At 41.4% G+C, this 22,193-nt stretch overlaps 1 protein-coding gene across 1 annotated transcript in view; it reads left to right on the top strand.

The window, feature by feature from the left end:
- Unc5d (unc-5 netrin receptor D) overlaps positions 1-22,193 on the top strand; it is a 222,611-nt gene that overhangs the window by 188,278 nt on the left and 12,140 nt on the right. The window contains exons 15-17 of the mRNA XM_033765579.1: positions 672-821; positions 8,144-8,308; positions 15,483-15,661. Coding sequence (XP_033621470.1) covers positions 672-821; positions 8,144-8,308; positions 15,483-15,661 — 494 coding nt within the window. The remainder of the gene's footprint in view (positions 1-671; positions 822-8,143; positions 8,309-15,482; positions 15,662-22,193) is intronic.

The raw sequence follows: 22,193 nt of genomic DNA, 5'->3' as shown, positions 1-22,193 counted from the left end.
AAAAAAAAAAAAAAAAAAAAAAAAAAACCCAATTTTTTTTTTTTCAGTGAAAGCATAAAAGAGTTTTTGGCTTAGAAACATCATGACTTTATTTTCCTGAACTAAAGCTAATGTGATAAATAACTTTATTTTTTCTTGGCCTTTGGAGTAATAACTTTTATGAATGTGGCCACAAATAAGCGTGCAGTCTGGAACGTCTATTTTGAGACCCCCACCCCCCCAAAAAAAGACAACTTTAATGTCAGTGTTACCAAAGAATAATAGAGCAGAGTAGCAAGGGATGTGTCTACGTTTGTGGTGAAACACAATGATGTGGCAGCTTATGTATAAAGACTTCCACTGGTTATAGTCATAGCAGAATGAAATTCATACCACCCCAGAAACTCAACAGTTTTACAGTTTTCTTGGGCCCAGAAGAGGTCTCTTAGTTTTAAAGATAGCTACTTAATAAACCCTGTACAACATAAAGGCCTGTGTCTTTCTAATACTTATTACTCAGCAGCTTTCAGTCCTGCGTACTGAACTCTGCAGGGATGTGGAGATTTAAAAGAAGAGTTTTTGTCTTATGCTTTTGGCCCGTCGCTGAGAGCCACGTTGTAGTGGGTGTCTGTGTCCACGAAAGAAAGTGCTGGGTGCTTCACTGTTCCTCTGGCCCTCTCCCCCCGCCGTAGGAAGTGGTTTCAGACGAAAGGCATCAAGGAGGACAGCTACTGGAGGAACCGAAGTTGCTGCACTTCCAAGGGAACACCTTCAGCCTCCAGATCTCCGTCCTTGACATCCCTCCGTTCCTCTGGAGGATTAAACCATTCACTGCATGCCAGGTACTGGCCAAATGGGCTCTCACAGAAACCGTGCATGTTAACAAGTAAGCGTGACAACAGAGACCCTAGTGGGAATCTTCTTGATGTTCCTACTCCTATAAAGTATGGATTACATCTCCAAATCATCACACAGAGGTGATATTCAGGGTTACACAGGAGGAGTGACATGCATTGCCATGACTTCACAGTGTCTAAGAGGTGCTCATGCATCAGGTAATATGACATTTCCTCTGTGTTCTTAAGCTGTTGCACAGTGTAGTTTGAAGATGGCAACTTGCCAACTTGAGAGTGGGATTTATGTATCGGCTATAAAATAACTATGAGACGTTCCCTCCATCATGTCAGCAGTGAATATACTGAGTATCAGCAGCAGACTTTTTCAGGGGACAACTCTGAGTTAGAAATGTGGTCCCTACAGACAAGAGACACTATGGTTCTTGAGGGAAGTAGTTGCCACCAAATGGATTGGGCGAGTCAAGAACAAGAAATTGTAAGAAAAGGAAAGGCAAGGTAATGCTTCTTTAGAATCATTCCATAAATATATAAAGATCTTGTCATATGTCATATCTCTTAATGGAGATTTATTTAAATAATGCAGGATAATTAGGAGTCCTTTTGGACCATTTTTAGGGAATTTGAATACATGCTTAACATGAAAAGATTTCTTCTCAATTTGCAATGCTGCTGCAGAAGTCTATGAAAATTCCCACCCATGAGACCTGTCCCTATAAACAGCTGGATAGTCAGTCAAATATAGTTTCTTTTTTCTTTTCTTTTTGTGAGGGGGTGGTATTTGGGGGATATTTCATTTTTTCTGTACTGGGGATGAAACTCCAGGGCTCACTGCCACTAAACTACATCCCCATTCATTGCCCTTCTTATTTTGACCAGGTCTCACTAACTTGCGCCAACCAGACTCACACATTTGATTCTCTTGGTTCCCTCCGTGCTCGGATTACGCCACCCTGCCCTCCTCCATCATCCTTTCTTAAGCCAGAGTCACCTAAGCTTCAAGTGACAGGACGTTTCCTTAAACCAGAAAACCTCCTGATGGATTCACCTTAGTCTGGAACCACAGCATCTTTTCAAGCCCATCAGCATAAGACACTAAGCCCCAAGGGGCAGCATCATCTTTCCATCCTTGCAGAAGTCATTTTTTTGAAGATTATACCCAAGTATTCTAAGTTTTAGAATAGTAAGGAGCCAGGTCACAAAAAGGAAACTTTGCCATGGTAGTTAGAAAAAAAGTTGAACCACCAACCTTCCAACTTCAAACCATTTCAAATTGGACAAGGCCACACTCTTTGTTGGCAGAATTCACATTGCCTTCAGAACTGCCCCATCCTAGATAATTTTAGTGCATTCAAAGTAATACAGGCATCTCTCGTGGCCTTGGACAATTTGTGTGTGTGTGAGCATGTGTACGTTTGACACGTTCAGCAGGTTTCCTTGCAGAAAGAGATCTTGTGTGGATAAATGCATTCATTGGTATTCAAGACCTACGTGTCTTTGTTTTCAAATAAGCATTATTCAGTTTCTAGTCCAAATTGAACTTCAGAGTATTGTTAAAATAAGCCCTAATAGTCATGCAAATTCCTATGTGTTAATCTTTATGGGATATAAGGGCCTCATTTCATTGGATCTGAGTGATTCAGTCCAAAGTAACTATTAAGTTTAATGCTTGAAGATAAAAAATCAGAAGAAAGTCATTACCTTGCAGCAGCTCTTAAGCAATAATCTCAACAACAGGGACCCTAGAAGAGAGCCCAGGGCAGAGGGTGTGGAGAGAGCTCTGTGCTGCTGACCTCAGAGGCTACACTAGGGCCAGCCAAAGCCAAAGAAAATTGGCTCATGAGGAAACCCAATGAGCTTCACTGCTGAGATGGGTTGGATTGCGCAGAGGTTGTGAACATGTATAAATATTTGCCTTTTGTAATTGAGCATAATTTGAGAGTCTTGGAAGGCTGAGAAACAAGTTAATTTTCTCTGCATCGGGAGGCTTGCCACTGAGTGTTCATTTCCACTTCATTTTTCTTGCCCAGAATGGCTTTCCGCTCTGTTCTTGCTTTCTCTCTGCCACCCCTACCCACCGATCTCCTTGCCCCCGCTGTAATCCATCAGCTTGTGGGAATGCGTTTTGTGTTTGGTTTCATGGTCATGCTGTGTTTGCCCCAGGCATTAGATGTAAGCGCTTAGGGGAGAGTTTACATTCAGCCTGCTTGATCCTTCTGTTGGACACCATGTGCACAGTTATCCATCAGCATGGATAACAGAGAATGGGTTTTCATTAGGGATTAGTGATTAGGAACCACCAGGGCCTTTTTCGTGTCAGCCCAGATAAATTTTCTGGAGACAGAACATCACACTATTCCTGATGCCATGTGTGGGTCTCTTTTTCAACTGGTAAATTGTCCTGTAATCTTTCAGTGCAATGCATGAAAAATCTCTGTACAGTTGTCTTCTTTCCCTTTGTCTAGCTTCAAGTTGAGATTCTACAGATTTGCAATATGTAATATGTAGAACATATTACAATTAGATACCCAAACCCTACTCATCTAGGGCACTATTCTACTTTTTTCTGGGAACACAGACCTAGGAGGGGCCCAATGAATGCATAGAATTTTTACTGTCAGAGGCCAACAAACTGCATGAGAAATGATTTTAGACTAATATGAGATCATACTATGTCCTGAGCTACGTGACAGGGACCTACGTCTAAAAGGACGACATACATTTGAAATCTTGTTGGTGTAGGTTCTGGAGGACTCCAGCTACGTTATGCTACAGCCACTTTTGCTCATAATTCCAGGTACGAGGGATGAGAGTAAAGGACAGGTTATGGGTGTTCTTTGGAAATATGGGTGCCTAACACTCAGTCAACCTGGTTCAAAGCAAAATTGAGGCCCACAGCGCTTGTTTCCACCCCTAATATTGAATTACTGCCCATTTTATTCCTAGGCTTTGATACCTAGCCTTGTTAGGAGTATGGTATTGCCCGCCCACTGCTCTCCTGACTCCAGGAAGTAGCAACCCTCTTCCAGGAGGTAAATGCTGTGCTCAATAGGTTACCAGGACCTCAGAGCTACTTGATCATGGTTTTCTTTATTCCTTGCTGCCTGTGTGGTGGGAGAGCTGTAATAAACAGTATACAATCATTTATTTTTTAAAATCCCACAAAGCACAAAGTCGAATTGTCACATCCCTGAGACAAAAGCAGCTGTCTTTTCAGCATGCTACGTATCCTGGAGAACTCAGTGTCTGTCTCCTGCTAGGATATGATTTACATTCTCTCCATCTGCTAGAAACCTAATTATAATGGGAATCAGAATGAAAACATTTCCGGAATTCGTTAAACACCCATAACTTTGCCACACTTTGTACTCTATATTACTTCCTGCATAATTCCTCTGAGCTCAGTAAGTACATCAGTGATTTTGTTTTTGTTTTCTGGGGTTCTTTTTTCTTCATAAGTGAAGGCGAAGATTATTGCCCTGGAAACACACTAATCATAGTGCTTCTAATTCTATTATTTTTAAATGTTTTGTTGAGTACTATTGGCAGCTGCTAATCAAGTCAACAATAAAAAAATCCCTTTGATTCTACATTAAAATCAAATTTTTAAAAGGTTTTCATTATGTGCACTGTCATGGAAAAGAAAAAAGGAGGAGAGAAATGATTCTTATTTCTTTCTTAAGAAAAGATATCTCTGCAGTGGCCTTTATTCTCTCACCTTTCTGCCGGTATTTTCAGGAAAAAATAGAGGCAATCTATCAAATGATACCAGAGAAGACACTTTTAAATAAGTGATCAAGCTGGGCATGGTGATGCACGCCTGTAATCCCAGCACTCGGGAGGCTGAGGCAGGAGGATCGCTGTGAGTTCGAGACCAGCCTGGGCTACATAGTGAGTTCCAGGTCAGTCTCAACTACATAGTGAGACCCTGTCTCAAAAAAAAAAAAAAAGAAAAAAAAAGAACTAAACCTTTACTTGGTTCTTTCTATCCCTGCCGTCCAATGCTTACATTGTGCTATAGTGTCTTAAATTTCAATTGCGGACTAAAGAAACTTCCTCATTCATCTCAGATCCCTACATTTTAGTTATTTTCATTGAAATGGATGGTGCGAAGTAACTCTACAAAAACGGGTTGATTTGGAGAAGAGAGTTCACTCCAGATATGAGAAGAGTAAGAATGGCGAAAGCAGAGGACAGTCACAGATCTTGAGGGAGGCCTTAGAGGACCAGAGAGGAGACCACGTTCAGCATGGCAGGCGGCAGGAAACACAGGGCCCCTAGCCAAAGAATCATGGAAACAGAGCAGTTTGGTGTAATGTTTGGTGTAATGTGGTGCTATCAGTTGTCTGCCACCCGTGACTGAGGTGAGAGAAAGACCGGAACACGATCCTTTGAAGGGGGTAAATCAAGTGCTTTCTGCTCCTCTCCCCTGTCAAGCCCCAGGCCTCTCACTAGCTTTATGTAATAGACTGAAGACATGGGATTAGACCACCACAGTTCGTGCTCTGATGCACTGTATGGAAGCAGAAAAATCGGAGCCAAATGCCAGCGCGAGAGAGGGTGACAATCCAGGGGTTGTGGCGCCTGCCTGTAATCCTAACACGCAGACAGTCTGAGGGGAGAGGAGCACAGCTTCAACTCTGGCCTGGGCAATTGAGCAAGACCTTGTCTCAAAGTGAAGAATAAAAGCCCAGTAATGCAGCTCAGTGTAGAGAGCCTGGGTTCAGCCCTCAGCACTGAAAGGTGAAATTGTCAGAGATGTAAAGGCCAAACAAAATCACTCTGAAGGCTCAGGAGTATCCTGGCAGGATCTGGTGATGTCAGACAAATGCCAGAAGTAGTGAGCAGCTCCCTCTGCAGAGACGGGGCAAATGCGCACGCATGGACAGATGGGAGACTGAAGGCCGAAGCAGGCAGAGAGAAACAGAAGAGTTTGGATTCCAGAGTAAAAATTACCCATGGATTGCAAAACGCAAGAAGACCCAAGAGAATCAGGGAGAGAATCAGCTCGGATGACAAGGAGAAACGGCAGAATTTCTATGTATAAATTACGATGAAGTTTAAAGACACTCATGCGTGTTTTAAGGAAAATGCCTTCCTCTACTGTTTACTGAGAAGCTCCACCCATCGGAGGTGTCCTCTGCTGCAGAGTCCACCGCTAGGAAAGGAAAGGAAAAGGGCACACATAAAAGGACGGAGGAACCAGGCACTGGTCAGTGGATGTTTCTGCCCTGCTGGTGATACGAAGTTTAGATTCTGCCAAAAGCTTCTTTGATAACAATTAGTTGAGTGCCTCCCCTCAACGCTCCCCGTGGGACTCACCAGTGGCACTGTTCCATTCAGGGTGTAAGAGACGCCTCTTTAGATCCACTAGCGTTATCATCAGAGAAATGTTTTGGTCAAGGACACAGAAAGCATTCAAGACATTCCAACCAAGGAGATATTTAATCAAGGGTTTTATGTTTCTACCACGCTTGAGGAACTCCGAGTTAAGGTTAGAGGAAGCCACTGACGATATTAGGACACCAACAGGGTCAGGAATTTCAGGAGGAGGCTACAACACCACACAAAGAGATGAGTCTCGAGACATCCAGAAGCCCCTGCTCACCTTGCGTGTGCTGCCAGCTGATGCCTCCAGGCCCGCCCACTGCCATGAGGAGGCTGCAATGCTTCTGCCTTCCCCGCAGAATGAAGACATGAACCCCTGATAGCAAGGGAAGCTATAAAATAGTTTGCAGGCCTCCAGCCGTTGTCACCTTGGAGAGAACTGAAAAGGTAAAGACAGTACTGCGGACAAACAGCCCACGTCTTGCACGGGAACGAAGTCAACAAAATGCCGCAAAGTGTCACAATTGTGCGTCGTTATTTCTGTGATGAATGTCCACCGCTTTTCCTCTGGCTCAGAATTAGGAAAAACAAGGCAAAACTCACAAACTTCTTACATCCACTGCTAAGAGGCACAGCAAGAGTGAACGTCTGATTCTGTTCCCCCGTTCTCTCTAAAGCTTGTTCTCCACTTTCCAAGTGTACAGCAGTCTAAACTTCATCCTTCCTTGCTGGTTCCCCCAAGCAAGTATCCGAAATCAGGAACTGTGAGATTTCTTAAGGGGAAAACTAGGGGATACACTGCATAAAGACACGTGTGCAAGAGTTCAGGAGCAACCTGGCAACTCCTAGTTCCTCAGAGTGAACGGAATGAGTTCTAACCTGGCTCTCGGCCTCGTAACTCACGGCAGCTTCAGCGCCAGTCACACTTCAGCTGCCCAAACTTGCAGACGTGATACACTTTTTGCCACTTTCCAGTTTTAGTATTAGAAATAAATGTATGTATAGCCACGAAATGCAAAAAATATTGAGAAGAGAAAGATGAAAAGGTAACGCTGAGGATCCCTCGGGGGTAAGTATATATGGTCATTGCCTTCGGCCCCGGCCGCATCTGAACAAGGAGAGACTTTAATACACTAAAAAATGTCAAGAGATATTGTAAAGTCACATTCCAGCCCACAGTCCTATGGGTAGCATGCGCTGCCTAGTGTTAAGAAAAAGGAATAGTTTCCTTCCTCATTTAGCAAGAGTTACTTTGTCCACTGGATTATCTATAAGTCCCTTGAGAGCAGGAACCAAACTTAAATGGTGATTGTTTCTTATTGGGTATCCAGTAGCATAGCAAACCTTATACATAATTGTGGAGTTGACGAATGAAACAAAATGGAGAACTGCCAAACTGCACCACTCTGGGGTGGCTCAGTGTGTGTTTCTCTCCCTCTCTCTCTCTCGGATGTGTGTATGTGTTTACCATTTTGCAGTAGGTATTTAGTTTTATACTGGATGTGTTGGCACTACTGTATTCCCATACAGTTTTGCATGCATCTGTAGTAGAAAGGGTAAGTGTGGTTAGTCAGTTCCACAAGTTTTATTTAAATCAGATGACATCATCTTACCCTGGGCTTAGGTAGAAGGATAGATTAGAGGGGTCTTCTAGGAGAAGAATAGTCTTAAGCAGAAAAATGATTAATTGTGATGGCATTCTTTTTAATTGTGTGTGTCACCAAGTGAAGTCTGAGTTCTTGCAGTGTGGCTTTGAATTCAAATGTATCAACTGGAATTGACAGTAATTACTTGTGTGCTGCTTGGCACATGCTAGAACATTATTTCTACAGTAATTCCACTAAAGTCGCTTAGGCAATTAGCTCTGCTGCGATCTTTGTCATCATCATCATAATTATTGCTGTTGAGTGTCTCCTAGTCTCCATTCCTCTCAGCCCGGCTCTGCACACCCAGCCCCATTCTGTGCTCCATCTCCCCTGCAGGAAGTCCCATTCTCTCGCGTGTGGTGCAGTAACCGACAGCCCCTGCACTGTGCCTTCTCCCTGGAGCGCTACACGCCCACTACCACGCAGCTGTCCTGCAAAATCTGCATCCGGCAGCTCAAAGGCCATGAACAGATCCTCCAAGTGCAGACATCCATCCTAGAGGTGAGTCCTGGAGGTACCATTCTTTTGACTCCCTTTCTAAAGCATCCTAAATATAATAGCATAGGGCTGGGGGTTCAGCTCAGTGGCTCTGCTTCCTGCCTTGCAAGCTCAAGGACCAGAGATTGATCCCCAGTGCAAAAAAAAAAGAATAGGATAGGGCTTTTCATGCACAAAGCCACAGGCAGATTCAGGATCTAGAAGGTTTGGAATACCAGCTGAGATGCATTACAGACTGAAGCCAGAGAATTCAGGTAAGATACACACAGTAAGAAGGCACAAGATCACCCTTGGGCTGTTTTACAGCTGGTTCTGAATAATTTTGTAGAAGTCACTTGCCTTATACATATTCCATTCTTAGGACCTGGGATTTTTGTTGTCCTTAACAATACTTTATCGCATATCCTCCAGGCTCATGGTTTTGTTTGTCCACATGCAATTGAACCTAGATTCATCTATGGAATAATAAAGTTGGTCCCTGGTGTCCAGGGCTTGTACATTCATGGATTCAGCCAGTACAGGTTAAAAATATTTGTAAAACAAAAATTACATCTGTACTGATCATGTACAGAATTATTTCATCCTGTTATCTCCTAAATAATGCAACAGTGATTTTCATAGTTTTATGTTCGGTATTCTAAGCTAGAGATGATGTAAAATATGCAGAAGGATGAACACTGTTTACATGCAAGTGTGCAACGATCTTTACATGGACTTAAGCATCGCCAAATTTTGGTATCATAGATTCTGAAGGTCCCTGCTGTAAAGTCAGAGATGACAGGATCAGATAGGTAGAAATGAATCTCATTCTACAAGGCGAAGAATTGGAATTAGACAGAGACATGCGATCTTGTCCAAGTAATATCACTATTGAAGGGCAGGATTAAAATGGGAATCAAAGGAGAAATTACTTGGGCACTATTGTAAAAGGTACCTGATATCTATGGCCGCTCTGATTTGGCCTAAACCACTGAGTGACTTCATTGTATTGGACTTGAGCTTTGCAGTAGACACAGGATTCCTTTCTCAATTGTTTGGGTCAAAGAAAGAAAGTAGCAGAGGATCTGATGCCTTTGTTTCCCAGTTTTAAGGTAATGCCTAGCGAGTATAGGAAAAGACATTTCATTTTTCATCTGTATAGTTGATAAGCATATAAATATAATATAGATAAACATAAGTAAAATACAGCTCTTAATTAGGGTTGATAGAAGCTTAAGTATATTCATATATATATACAACTTCATTTCAGATTTTTGTGTTTGCTTTGAAAACTCACAGCCATAGAGTGTTATCACTCATCTCTGTTCTCATTACCATTCATTGTATATGAAAAATGAGTGCTTCTAATTCTCCAAATAGTTTTTCTCTGGAGTGGATAATGCCTTAAAACTCATAGCTGTCGTAACTGACGTGTTAAGTATTTGTGCTCATTATTGCCAGTTAGCATTTTGTGCTAAAAGAGTTTTGTTGGGTAAGGTAGATTCTGAAGCCCGGGGTAGGATATTTTTAGACCTTTCTTTTACAGTCCTGGCATATTTAACACAATACATTTCAAAGTAACATAAAAATTTAAAGGAAGTTTTAAAATAAAAACAGGAGAAATGCAAAAGACCTAGTGCTTAGAAGCAATCACGAAAAGGCAGATAGAGATTCCTCAATCCAAATTTCCTTCTATGTCTGTTACCAGGCCATCAAACAGATTCCTGCTTGGAGGGTTTTTTTTAAGGGTTTTTATTTTATCTAGGTAGATATTGGGGTTCAACATCTACTGTTACAAGATATTTTAATAATGACAATATAATAAGGCTGGTCCATTCCGGTATCTTTACTCCTTACCAATATAAATGATTTGAAGTACAAGGAAGCAAATCAGCTAAAGCACCCAATTCTGTCCTTTAGTCTTTGATTCCTTTGCTAATGCTGTACCAGTTTAAAGCTACTTTGAAATGCCTTGAAGACACCATTGCAGTTTCTTCTTATATCAGAAATAATATTTAGATTTTTATTTTTGTGTAACAGTTGATGGGTTCATAGGCTACTGCATTTTAGAGGTTTTCTGGCCCTTTTGATCCTTCCAAAGATCTCTTTATTGCTTCAAGTGTTACTTCAGGAATTTGACCCAGTGCATATCCATCCCTTTGTAATAAACTGTATTCTTTAGGCAAATCTCATTTGTTAACATTTTCCGTGTCAAAAGAAATCTAATAGCTTTTGAAATTCACTATATTTCAGATACTGTTTCATTGGCTTTTGCATTTATCATAGAACTATCACCACTCTGTGGGTTAAGTATTATTACTCTCATAATATATATGATATAATATGTATGAGATATAAAAATCTCAAAGAGGTCAACATTCCGGTCCAAGGTCTTTGAGCCAATGGGATGGGGCAGAGGCACTACATTACTTCAGGCCTCCAAACAAGACAGTCTGACCTACCAGCCTCTGCTGCAGACCTTGTCTGTAGCATGAACTTCCACTTAGGTTCCCAGGCCCTAGAGACAGACCTCCCAGCACCAGCAGTGTGACCTTTGGGTACAAAAAAGGAGTAATATGAAAATTGAGGGCCAGGGATTTAGCTCAGCGGTTCCGCTGCCTGCCTTACAAGCACAAGGACCCGAGTTCGATCCCCGGTACCAAAAAAAAAGAAAAAGAAAACCGAGAGGTCCTCTCTTCAAAGGCACAAAAGGGTGGGGTGGAACCATTTTGTGATTGATTAGGACAACTGTTTGTACTATACAAAGCCTCAAGAATAAATACCCTACATGTAGATCCAACTACAGGTGATACCTTGATTAAATAATCACACAAAGTCCTTCCAACTGTGGGACTTTGTAACTACTGGAAAAAGCAGACATCTGGTGATCTAGCTGATGAATAAAAACTCTTTTTCTCTCATGATGACTTGATTTCTGTAATGAATGGTCCAAGCAAAATGGAAGATACAAAAAGTGGAGAGAAATGGTGATCACCCCTAAGACAAAGGTCTGTGTCAAGCAGTAAATCTGATCGTCAGTTACAAGGTACACCACACGCATCACGGTTACCAGCCTGGGAAAGACTACAGCAACATAGCTTTTCTAAGTTAGTAATTAGGTTTTATTAAAATAGGACAAGATAATATGAAATTTTTGAAGTTTCCACAGGTGTCTTTGAAATTGTTTCATTTCTCTTCTTTAATACCCACTCCTTAAAAATTCCTGTGCATTTAGGCTCAGAGATCCCAAGCTTTATCTTACTTGAATGATTTGTTTTAGCCTCGCTGCTTCCTCTAATAATGAAAGCATGAGGGAGGTATGTGTGTGTATCCATATATACTTACACTTGCATGTATAAAACATTTGTTTTAAATGTCTACATCAATGCAATGAGTATCTCCATGGAAGGCACTTGGTCCTTTATGTTCAGTAACGTATCTATCACCTACCCTCATGCCTTTTATCTAAGTAGCTTTCCAAATAAATACAACTCTCAGTATCTCCCTTAAAACTAAAAATTACTTTACTAAGAAAAAGTGTCCTTTCTGCTGTGCAGAGTTGCCTGTATTGTTTGAATCTTTACAAGTTAGTTCCCCTTAAATTTTGAAAGTTTTATTATTAATATAAGTACCCTTAAAGTCAACCCTATTGTATTACCTAATGATCATTGTCAATTGACAGTATTTTTATTTTCTATTTTTATAAAAGCAGCATCACCCACCTAAGAAAGAACCCTAGACGTTTAGCTAATAGTAAGAGGCAATTGCCTAAGTAATTTATTTCATCACTCCTTATTATTACATTACAGAAGACATTTTTTGGTAACATCACTTAAATGGGGAACTTGCACTTTACAGTTTTCCCTTAAAGCAATTCTCTTATCTTTCCTCCAAAAGTGGTAAAAGTTGCGGGATAATTTGTTGGTTATAAAACAGAATTCTTGGATTTGCTCACCGATTTACAACTCCCCAAGCTAACAGGGTAGCAGCCGCTTATCTCAGATGTGCAGAGCATGAAAATCTACTGTTCCTCTGCATATTTAATTTAAACAATGAGAAAATGTGATGTATCTACAGGATTCCTATTACCTGGCCCAGATGTCCTTTAGAATGCATCCTAAATGTTACCTAAAATGCTATCCTTGCACTTGAAACATATTTAAATTTAGAACCTTTGAAAAGGAAATTGGGCCTACTTATTAAAGTGTTGTAGATAGGAAAAATACTCATTTTAAGGTTCAGTCTCATCTATTTTATTTACCTTCAAAGAAGGCCACTGTCTCCAGCCTTTTCTGAAGATGCTCTACGTCATGGTGGTCTTTCTTCTGCCAACAGTAAAGACAAACTTTGGTGGGTCCCAGGAGGACTTGCAACAGCCAGTTGTAAGTCCTGCCCCTCTCCGGCCCAGACTTTGGTGTTCTCTGTTTCAAGCCACCTTTTCTCAACACCCTTTGGTGAGATTTTCCAATCACAGCTGCTCTGCTAACTTGCATCGATCTCCCCCACCCCCGCCTAGTTTCTGCCATACTCTTTAAGTGAGAAAATAGAAAAGGAATCTATTCCTGCTTCAGTTGCATTTTGAGGCTAAAGGAAATTTTACAAACTATGATAAAAAATGATGTATCTTGTAACCCAGTTTTGTGCAGTAAGAAGCTCAGTTGGTTTATTTTATAACCAACCAATATCTCAGAACAGAGCTGCCCACTCTGCATGGAGAGTGCCTGTCCACCCAATTTCTATTCACGTGATGCCTTCTAATTCTTCAAAGCCAGCCTGTGTGCTTTCTTATGAAGCCTTTCCTACCATAAATACCCAAAGTATAATGCTAATATCACTTCCAGGGTATTTTTCAAAGCATAGTGCTCTCTGTATTGCACTCGAAGCAGGGAAATGAGCGCTAGTGTAGCTACTAGGAGCCGAAATTCTATTCTGAGCACTGTTCCAGCTGTGTCACACAAGCTACCTGGGCGACTTTTAGCAAATTTCATAACCTCTTTGGGGTCTATAAAAATTTCAAAAGGGCCGATTAAGAAACCGAGATTGAGGTCATAGAGCATTCCAGGTCACCAGCAAGGAGGTATATAAGCCTTACTCCAAAGCATGATTTTCTGATTCATAAAACCATCCTTTCACTAGGAGATCATGCTAACTGCAAATATTGGTAGAACTTTCATGAGCATTACGGGCAATAAAACTAAATTCAGCAAGTAGAATATATTTAATATGATAATACATAATTCACCCAGGAGAGGGTGTCACCCAAAGGACTTTTCCATGTATTTTGTCACGAAGATGCTTTTGCCTGGAGCAGCTCAGTTACCCTTTAGAAATGCTGGGTTAAGATGCTGTTTCCAAAAGAAAGCCTTCAAAATGTAGCTGTTTTCACTGATTACAGAAGGACTAAACACAGTGCCTAGTGTCTCTACATCGGCTGGGTTAAACAGCTCACAGATTTTTGGAGACTTGCCACCTCCGATGGTTCTGTAAGTCTGAGCACAAGCAAAGGCCCACTGTGCTGGTGATACCCACAGGAGGCAGACAACTGAAGACTGGAAGTCATGGGAAGAGAAAAGAAGGACTTCAAGAGCACTCAAGAAGAATGAGTGCTGGGCCAGGGATTTACCTCAGCTGCCTGCCTCACAAGCGCAAGGTCCTGAGTTGGATCCCCAGCATACACACAAAAAAAATATGTGTTAACGCGAGGGAGAGCACAACAGACAACTTGCTAGGTCAAAGTCAACTTCTTGGTGTTTAAATCATCCTAATTGGTTCCTTAATCCAGTTTCACATCTCCCGTCTCAATTTTACCTTGTAGTAGTTCTTTTCTTTTGCTGCTTATGTAACAAATTACCACACATTTATCTCAATAAAACAACGCCCATATATTACCTCAAAATTTGTTTTAAGTTAGGAGTCCGGGCATGGCATTCCCAGACCCTGATCAATATTACACAGGCTGAAATCAAGGTGCTGGCCAGGGACATTTTTCTTATCTGCAAGCCAGAGTCCAGAGCATTCATATTGTTGGCACGATTCAGTTTCTTGTACCTACAGATTCAAGTTCCTTTGGTGGTGGGGGGCTAGAATCACCCTCAGCTCCTAGCCACAGGAGTACTCCTGTGCAGCCAGTTCACAACGGGGCTGCTTGATTTCTTCAAGATGAGCAGAAAAGGCCTCCAAATTAAAGCTCTCTCTTCCCTATTTTGATGGCCACTTGATTAGGTCAGGCCCACCCAGGAAAATCTCTCAACTGAGTAGGGACTTTATTTCAGTAGAACACCTTAGGTTTTATAACATAGAATAAGCAAGGAAGTAGCTCATTTAGATATTTTTCAGTCCTTAGTATTGTTAGTCCACATAAACTTACCAGCAGCTACTACCATCTGACAAGTTACTGTGTAATTTCCTTTTGGACACAGTGATCTAAATGCCATGATGTACTGGAATATTCTCCTTGGAGAGCCCTCAGTTAAAAGTGAGGTAGGCAGACAGCAGTCTGAAGCCTTTTAATCTGCATTCCTGTGAAAAGCTAATCTAGCTGGCTCTAACTCATGGGTAGGTCTGTTTCACTCAAGGGATTTAATTCTGCAAGAAAACCAAAACATCTGTCACACAACTTTATGACACGGGAGTAAAACCAACTATTTTTGTGACTAACATACAGTAAGTTTCTCTTTGCAGGTTTCCTGACCGGGCCTATTTTCTAAGAAATACTCATCTACAGCCAATTGACATTTCACAGGCAGCCTGCAAATAAGAACGGGACTTCGACAACCAAACCTGGGATCTCTCTTCGATCAACCCATTCATCTTTGGGCAGGATGACTGTCAGAGATTCATTCCTTATACGAATTATGAATCTGTCCTTTGGTAGCTTTTCTTCCTAGTTCTAGATCTATCCCCGTGAACCTACAACAACAAAGCAAGATCTAATTCTAATTCTGCTTCCTCCTGCTCTTTCTTTGGTTGTCAGAAGCTGGTGATTGTGACTGCCCTGAGTGAACGAGGGTATGGCAAATCTTCAGCCCACAGTTTATTAGGCTACTGGCTAAGTCCTTTGTTACCTTGTAAGGGAAAGGAACTTGTCAGCACATTTTATAGAGCACATCAGAATGGGCAAGCGTGTTGGACATCTGTGTCACATGGATTTTTAGAAATAAAAATGCTGTCAGTAATGCTTTCCTTATTTTGTTTATAGAGTGAACGAGAAACCATCACTTTCTTTGCACAAGAGGACAGTGCTTTCCCTGCACAGACTGGCCCCAAAGCCTTCAAAATCCCCTACTCCATCAGACAGCGCATTTGTGCTACGTTTGACACTCCCAATGCCAAAGGCAAAGACTGGCAGATGTTAGCACAGAAAAACAGCATCAACAGGTAATTGCTGATGATTTCACTGGGAGAACTTTGGAAAATAAAAGTGGCTGGGATCCAGGTGGGTCCTGATGTCTTCATGGCTTTCTCTGACCTTATTCGAGAGGTGGGCCTACTAAGGTGACAGTATTTCTCTCACCCCCTCTACCTCTGGAGACATTCAACACAAGCTGTGCTTTGGTTCTGGTCCTATCTCTAAGTGTACTAATTGCTCAGCCAAATAGACTGTGTCATTTTCGTGCTTGTGAATGACCAGAGCGCAGCCCAAGCTGCTGTCACAGACACAGAGCAGTAAATTTCTCACGCTTCCTCCTTACCACTGTTAACTGTAGGCGTTATTTAACCCTTGACATGTACATATGCAGCCTGCAAAAATGAGTACATGAATACAGAAAAGAAGTTTGATGATGATCGTCAGGGCAGAAGGCATCAAATAAGAGAAAGGTGACTTAGACACCATCAGTGCATGTACTGCTAAAGCTGACACTGGTCCTTACTGGGCTCACAGTGGAGCTGAGTTAAGGACAAAACAGATCAATAATGGGTTTGATGAGTCCAGACGGGGAGAGCAGAGTGGTGCTATCCAAAGCTACCCTGATGGACCGGCAGGTTTGAGCTTAGTTTGGGGGATAACTCACAGGGAGAAGGCACTGACAAATGAAATCTCCTCTTTTCAGTCCTCCCTGTGTATGCTGCAAAATGAATAAAAGTGACAGTAAGTTTTGCCAGATCATTTCGTCTCCCTTTTCTTTGGCACTTTTTTTTTTCCCCTTTTGAGGCAAAGCCTATTTTCTTTCGGTTTAGCTAGCTCTCTCATTTCCATTTTTTTGTTCTTTATTTGCGCAGACATCCTATATCTGCCTCTTTCTTTTCTGCAAGGGAGCATAGATGCCTGCCAAGAAGGGCTGGAGTGGAGCTCCCAGTCTCAGAAGGGAAGTGCAAGCCAAGTACAGCGGGTCCAGCTAGAAAGCTGAATGCATGGCTGCCAGAGAAAACTGAGAGTACAGTAGCAGGCAGGCCCGGAAAGTACAGATAGCATTCCTGAAACTGACAGAATATAAAAATAGATGAGCGCACAAGAGAAACAGGCTGGCTTGCTATTTCCCAGCAACACTGATGAAGAATGAGACGTCTTATTTACAGTCTCAGTGAGCACCGCAACTGTTTCAAGTTCAATTCTTTTTCCGTTTTTTGTTTTTGTTTTTTTTTTTTTTGGTACCAGGGATTGAACTCGGGTCCTTGTGCTTGTGAAGCAGGTGGCGGCACCACTGAGCTAAATCCCCGGCCCTCAAGTTCAATTTTGATCAACAGGAACAGAATACAGAACTTACCCAGAGAACATAATTTGGTCTAATAAAACACAGAGAATACTTCGGACAGAAACTCAAAATCCTGGCTTTGCTACCAATCCCTGAATATGTCACTTGCCACCCCTCTGTTTCTCTTTCTAGAAGTGCAGTTCATGGAATTGGAAGTAAATCTGTAACTCATCTTGACTATAACATTTTATGATTTTTTTTAAATAAAGGAAGATGACTGATTTTTTTAAAGGGGTGGAAAAAGCTACTCAGCAGAATAGGGGGCATCTGAAAGGCGAATACCCCCAATTTTTTGATTTGCAAGTTATTATTTGGGGGGAAAACCCTGTCACAAAGTATTTATGTACTCATAGAAGCTGCCATTAATCTATAGGAGTATTTTGCTGCCTAGCTCTGTTGTAATCTCTGCTTAACCTTATACATAGGACCTAAAATGTGTGGCTTCCCAAAGCCATCCATTTCTGAGGTCCTGCAGCAGAGGAAGTGCATTCCACGAAAGGAGCCAGGGTTTAGTGGTCTTTTGTGTCCTGTAACTCATGAGCATCCATTGGTTATATTGGAGCCCAGTACCCCCACCAGTTTCTCTCACTGGTGTCATAAACTTCAGTGATTGGAGGACCTGCTACTTTGTTTCTTTTTTCTGAGTCTGTCTCAAAATTCCCTTTGAGTCACTTGCCTGATTCTTAGATGATTTCTGACTTAAAGCTCAGAATATGTAGATTCACAACAGATGTTAGTCGGTCCCGTTGACACTGTTATAGTAATTACCAAATTAGAATAGCATAAATATATGTAATGTACTTGTACCTTGAAATCTTTTATAGTTGACATATTCAATTTCAATAAGTAGCATCTCCTACCTTCTTTTTTGTGGTACCAGGGATCAAACTACGGATCCCAATAATGAATGTAACTATTCTGTATAGCTAAAATGTACCAATAAACTCAATGAAGAAAAGAAAACTAGGGACCTTGTACATGTAAAGCAGCCAGCGGAGGCAGACAGCGGAACCACTGAGCTAAACCCTGGGCCTAACTTCTTTATTCTCTAGCTTTGACCTCCAAAAGTAGCCTACCCATAGAATGAAAGTGACTTAAGCTAGGGGTCAGCCATTTTTTTTTTTTCTGTAAAGGACCAGCGAGTAAATAATTTAGGGCTCGTAGGAATCTGTTGTCACTGCTCAACAACCGTTCATTTCTGCCTCTGTAATGTGAAAACAGTCAGAAAAATAAAAAATAAATAAAAACTAATAGATATGGCTGTGTTGTAGTGCTCACAAAAACAGACCCGACCCATCTTGGGCCTCCAATCTGTAGGTCACAGACCACTGATTGACGTAGTCTGGCCTCATTTAGGAAAATGTCCATAGGGATCATTTCCATCAGGGTAACACCTGGACTGAGGATTCGCATTCACCTATGCAGCCAGGCCTCCGCAAGCAGAAGAGGCTGGTGTGCTCATGGAAGAGGTGGCCACCAACTTTGCAGAAGATGCGTAGAAGAGGGATGACTCAAACCACCTTCCACCACACTAGCCGTGTCTCGTCCCAAGCTCCTTTTCTGTTTTCATTTATTGTACCAAAGATATGTGTTGTTCATCATGAAAAGCAACGTGACAGAAAGGAAGAGACTTTCACATGTAATCCATATTTCCTACAGTGAGGTCCAGAATCACTGCTTTTACTCATCATTGGAAATACTACAGTGTGGCACTGATAAATTAAAACACAGAAACCTGAAATCAATACTATACCAATATTCTAGGGGAAAGAAGCCATTTCAGAAGCGTGAGATTTCTTTAACTCTGCAATGATCAGAAAGCACAAAGTTGGTTATTTTATTTGGAGAACTCCCCACCCTGATCTGGTGACAGAACTTTTCCTGTCTCTTCTCCTCTTTTCAATTTCCAAAAATATTAAAATGCTAGCAAAGTAACAGCTCTCAAGCCACGAAGGAAGAGTGTTTTTCAAAGAGAATGGAGAAAATATTTGCTTTTATTGTAAATCACTGAAAACTGTTTGCTTATTCTCCTTTCGGTAAATGCAAATGCCACTGAGGGTAATCTGCCTTTTGGCCAACAAGGCCACTTAGATCTGATATGGGAACCACAAGATAGGCAGTAGAGAGCCATGAGAACGTGTGATGGGACCATGTGCGTGTCGCACAGCTGGAAACATGGGTGGCCTTGCAACTTCCTGGCCCTGGAATTCTGCTAAACAAGCTACGCAGCTTCACAAGGAACGCCACAGGTAACAGTTGCGTAAACTCTATTACTCAGTGTCCACGTTTCCTGCACTTCCAAGCTGAGAGCGCACTTGTAAACTCAGCTGCAGCTGCTCTCCACTTCATTGCTCTTGGCCATGTGACCGGAGAGTAGGGCTGAGAATTAAGGAATTGGCTGTGTAAATATTATCAGAGACTACCTGCTTCAGCCAGAAGTAACACCCCCGTGGTTAGTTTCACAACGCTTTGTGTTTTTGTAATACTTATTTTTAAATTACAATGAAAGAGGCCTAAATGAGATCATCTAGTTGTGGATAATTCAATAAGCGTTTCTGGAATGAATAATGTGAGTTCTTTCATAGAATGGTACATTTGACCTTAAAAACATGCCCCCTCATAAACAGAATGATATGAACAGGCATCAAGGGATTTAAAAGTGAACCTTAGAAGAAAACAGACCATATTGCTAATGTTCTTCTTTGCCCTTGGGTCTTAGTGTTGAAAGTTTTAGGTCATTTTTTATAAGGCCTTGTGATTTCCAATAGTGCAGAAATTCTTGTGTGAAATGGACATCTTAGTCACACTGCTACGGGAAAAATGTATGAGATAAGGGTGCATGGGTAGCAGGTAATCACATGGAAGAAAGGAATCCGAAATGGAAATTAGTAGATAAATTATACCTTGTGAACAGTTTTGCTCAAGGCCCTCCCTGATAGTATACTTGTTTGGAACTGTATAAGCACTGTCAGGGAAATGCATTTCTTCCTGGCCAGCTAGTTAAAACAGATCAAATATTACAAATGTTAGGGTTAATGGGTGATGGTATAAAAACTGTGAACAAATGGAAATCCTCAAATCTTATGGCTGTAATCATTGCCATGAGAACTCTTTCCACCAAATCTTTCAACAGGACCTTTAATGAGAAGCAGAATCTGCTCACACTGAAGTCAGATCTGTTCATTCCCTCTGTCCACCCTCTTAATTGGAAAAAGAAGAGCGGACAAATGGCCAGAGGGCAGTGGGAAAGGACAGCGGAAGGTCACAAGGCAGCTGATTAATCTGGCTCTGAATATGGTTAACAACCCACCGCAAGCATGGACTCAAGAGTTTTGTGGTAAAGAAGGGAAGAAGAGTTAAATACAAAGTATGTACAGAACATCTGCTTCATTTTCGTGCCTACGTTTTGGGAATTTGCTATCGTTAACAGCAAACTAAGTTTCTTGGTTCTGCAGGCTAGAGGCTAGAAAACACATCCTAGGCTTTAAGTAATAAGATGGGTGTGAGGATGCCATTCCCGAAAACAATCTTCATGACTCTTCTAAGGAGAATTAATACACAGGGCAAAAGCATTACACAGGCCCTTGGAGCCAAAATACAATGAAGCTTAAATCAGATTTTCTGGTTCTGGCCCAGTGGACTTACTCAGGGTCTGAAATTTGAGTAGCCCTTACAGTGAAGCTGGAGGGCCCAACACAGCAAAGCAGTGGTGTTTGGGCTTCATTCTACTGAAGTCAATGACTCATGAAACTGCCCACTAATGCGAAGCCGAGAAGACACAGCCCTGGGATAAGTGTAGCCATGAACAAGCTGTATATGGTTTGTAAGTGGCAGGTGTCCATCCTGACGGCAATAAGTAAGAGTAGATTTTATATTCCTTGGAGATAACTAAACTCGCACTCTCGCTAGAAGCTCCAAGAGATGATAGGGTTGCTGTTTTTTTCTGGGCAGTGGTGAGTTTCTGCCTGCCTTTGAAGAATAGGGTTTCCTCTTTTAAGATAATGTAGTTTTAAGAAAAGATGGGCAAGCCAAGGCCCCACAGCAGTCTAAGTGACCCCTTCTGTAAGTGCCATTTCAAATGATACTGGACAATCTGACAATGTCAGTACATCTGAAGATGGTGTCTTCCTAACTTGAGATTGTAAGATCAGAGAGTTTACCTTATTTATTAGAGTGCCCTTTAAGGGACTGTTTCTTTTCAATTATTCATGAGGTTGTATTGAAATAAATACTGAATAGTTTACAAAGTGAGAAGTATAAATATCACCTTCCCTCATGCAGGATTAGCACTTTTTCTTGGAATAAATGGTGGACATTCTACTTTGCCCTTGGGGTTGTCAAAGACTCTCAAGGTTATTGAAGAAAATTGAGTTTACTTTGAATTCTTTTTTTCCAATGACACATACAAATTCCAAGAAAAGTAGATATTTTGATTTGGTAGTGTTCCTTTTCCAAATGAGAGAGATTGTCTTAGGCACATCCCATCGAAAAAAAACTGGGAAACTGAAAAAAAGACCACAACTGCCTTCATTGTTATTGAGCGATTCACCGTCTTTCAGATACCAGAGCTATATGTCCCAAAGAAATATTTTTATTCTCTTTTAAAAACCAGATAATAGAATAGGCAAGCGGATAAGAGTGGGGGAATTTTTATTACCAAAGTAACTGTCCGGAAAGAATTAAGGCACCACTCAGGGGCAGGGCAGAGTGTATTTATCTGAACATGTCTTCTGTGTCCTTTTGCTTTGGGTTCTCCACATCCGGTTCTATTCACGTTAAGCTCAGAGTGGCAACGGCATATAATGCTTAACTCCTGCTTCTTAGTAAAGGAATCACTGCCTTGCCCTAACCTGAAGCTCCCTTGCTATCTGCTGAGTGCCCTTAGGTTGAAATTTGCAAGTGAAAGCTTGACCAATGGGCCCAGTGCATTCCTCTAATGCTATTCAACAAAAAGGCTGTTTGTCACTTTGCACATGAAGAACCTCAGGGCAGGCTGCTGTGGGTCACATAAGGGACAATCAGGATGATAGCACTGATATTAATATTTTTAATTATGACCATGTTTTAATTCTTTGACACTAAGCTATAGGAGTATATGCTGTTCTTATCCAATTTATAGGCAGCTTACCTAGTTTTCTACATTTTTGTTTGTATTTTCGTCTTTTTTTTTTTTAATTTTTGCAAAGGATTTTGAACATCTTTTTTTTTTTTTTTTA

The sequence above is a fragment of the Fukomys damarensis genome, unplaced genomic scaffold (genome assembly GCF_012274545.1).
Source record: "Fukomys damarensis isolate Sample0158 unplaced genomic scaffold, DMR_v1.0_HiC HiC_scaffold_18, whole genome shotgun sequence".
Lineage (NCBI taxonomy): Eukaryota > Metazoa > Chordata > Mammalia > Rodentia > Bathyergidae > Fukomys > Fukomys damarensis.
The sequence above is the reverse complement of the archived record's forward strand: the minus strand, read 5'-3'. Positions and strand labels throughout refer to the sequence as shown.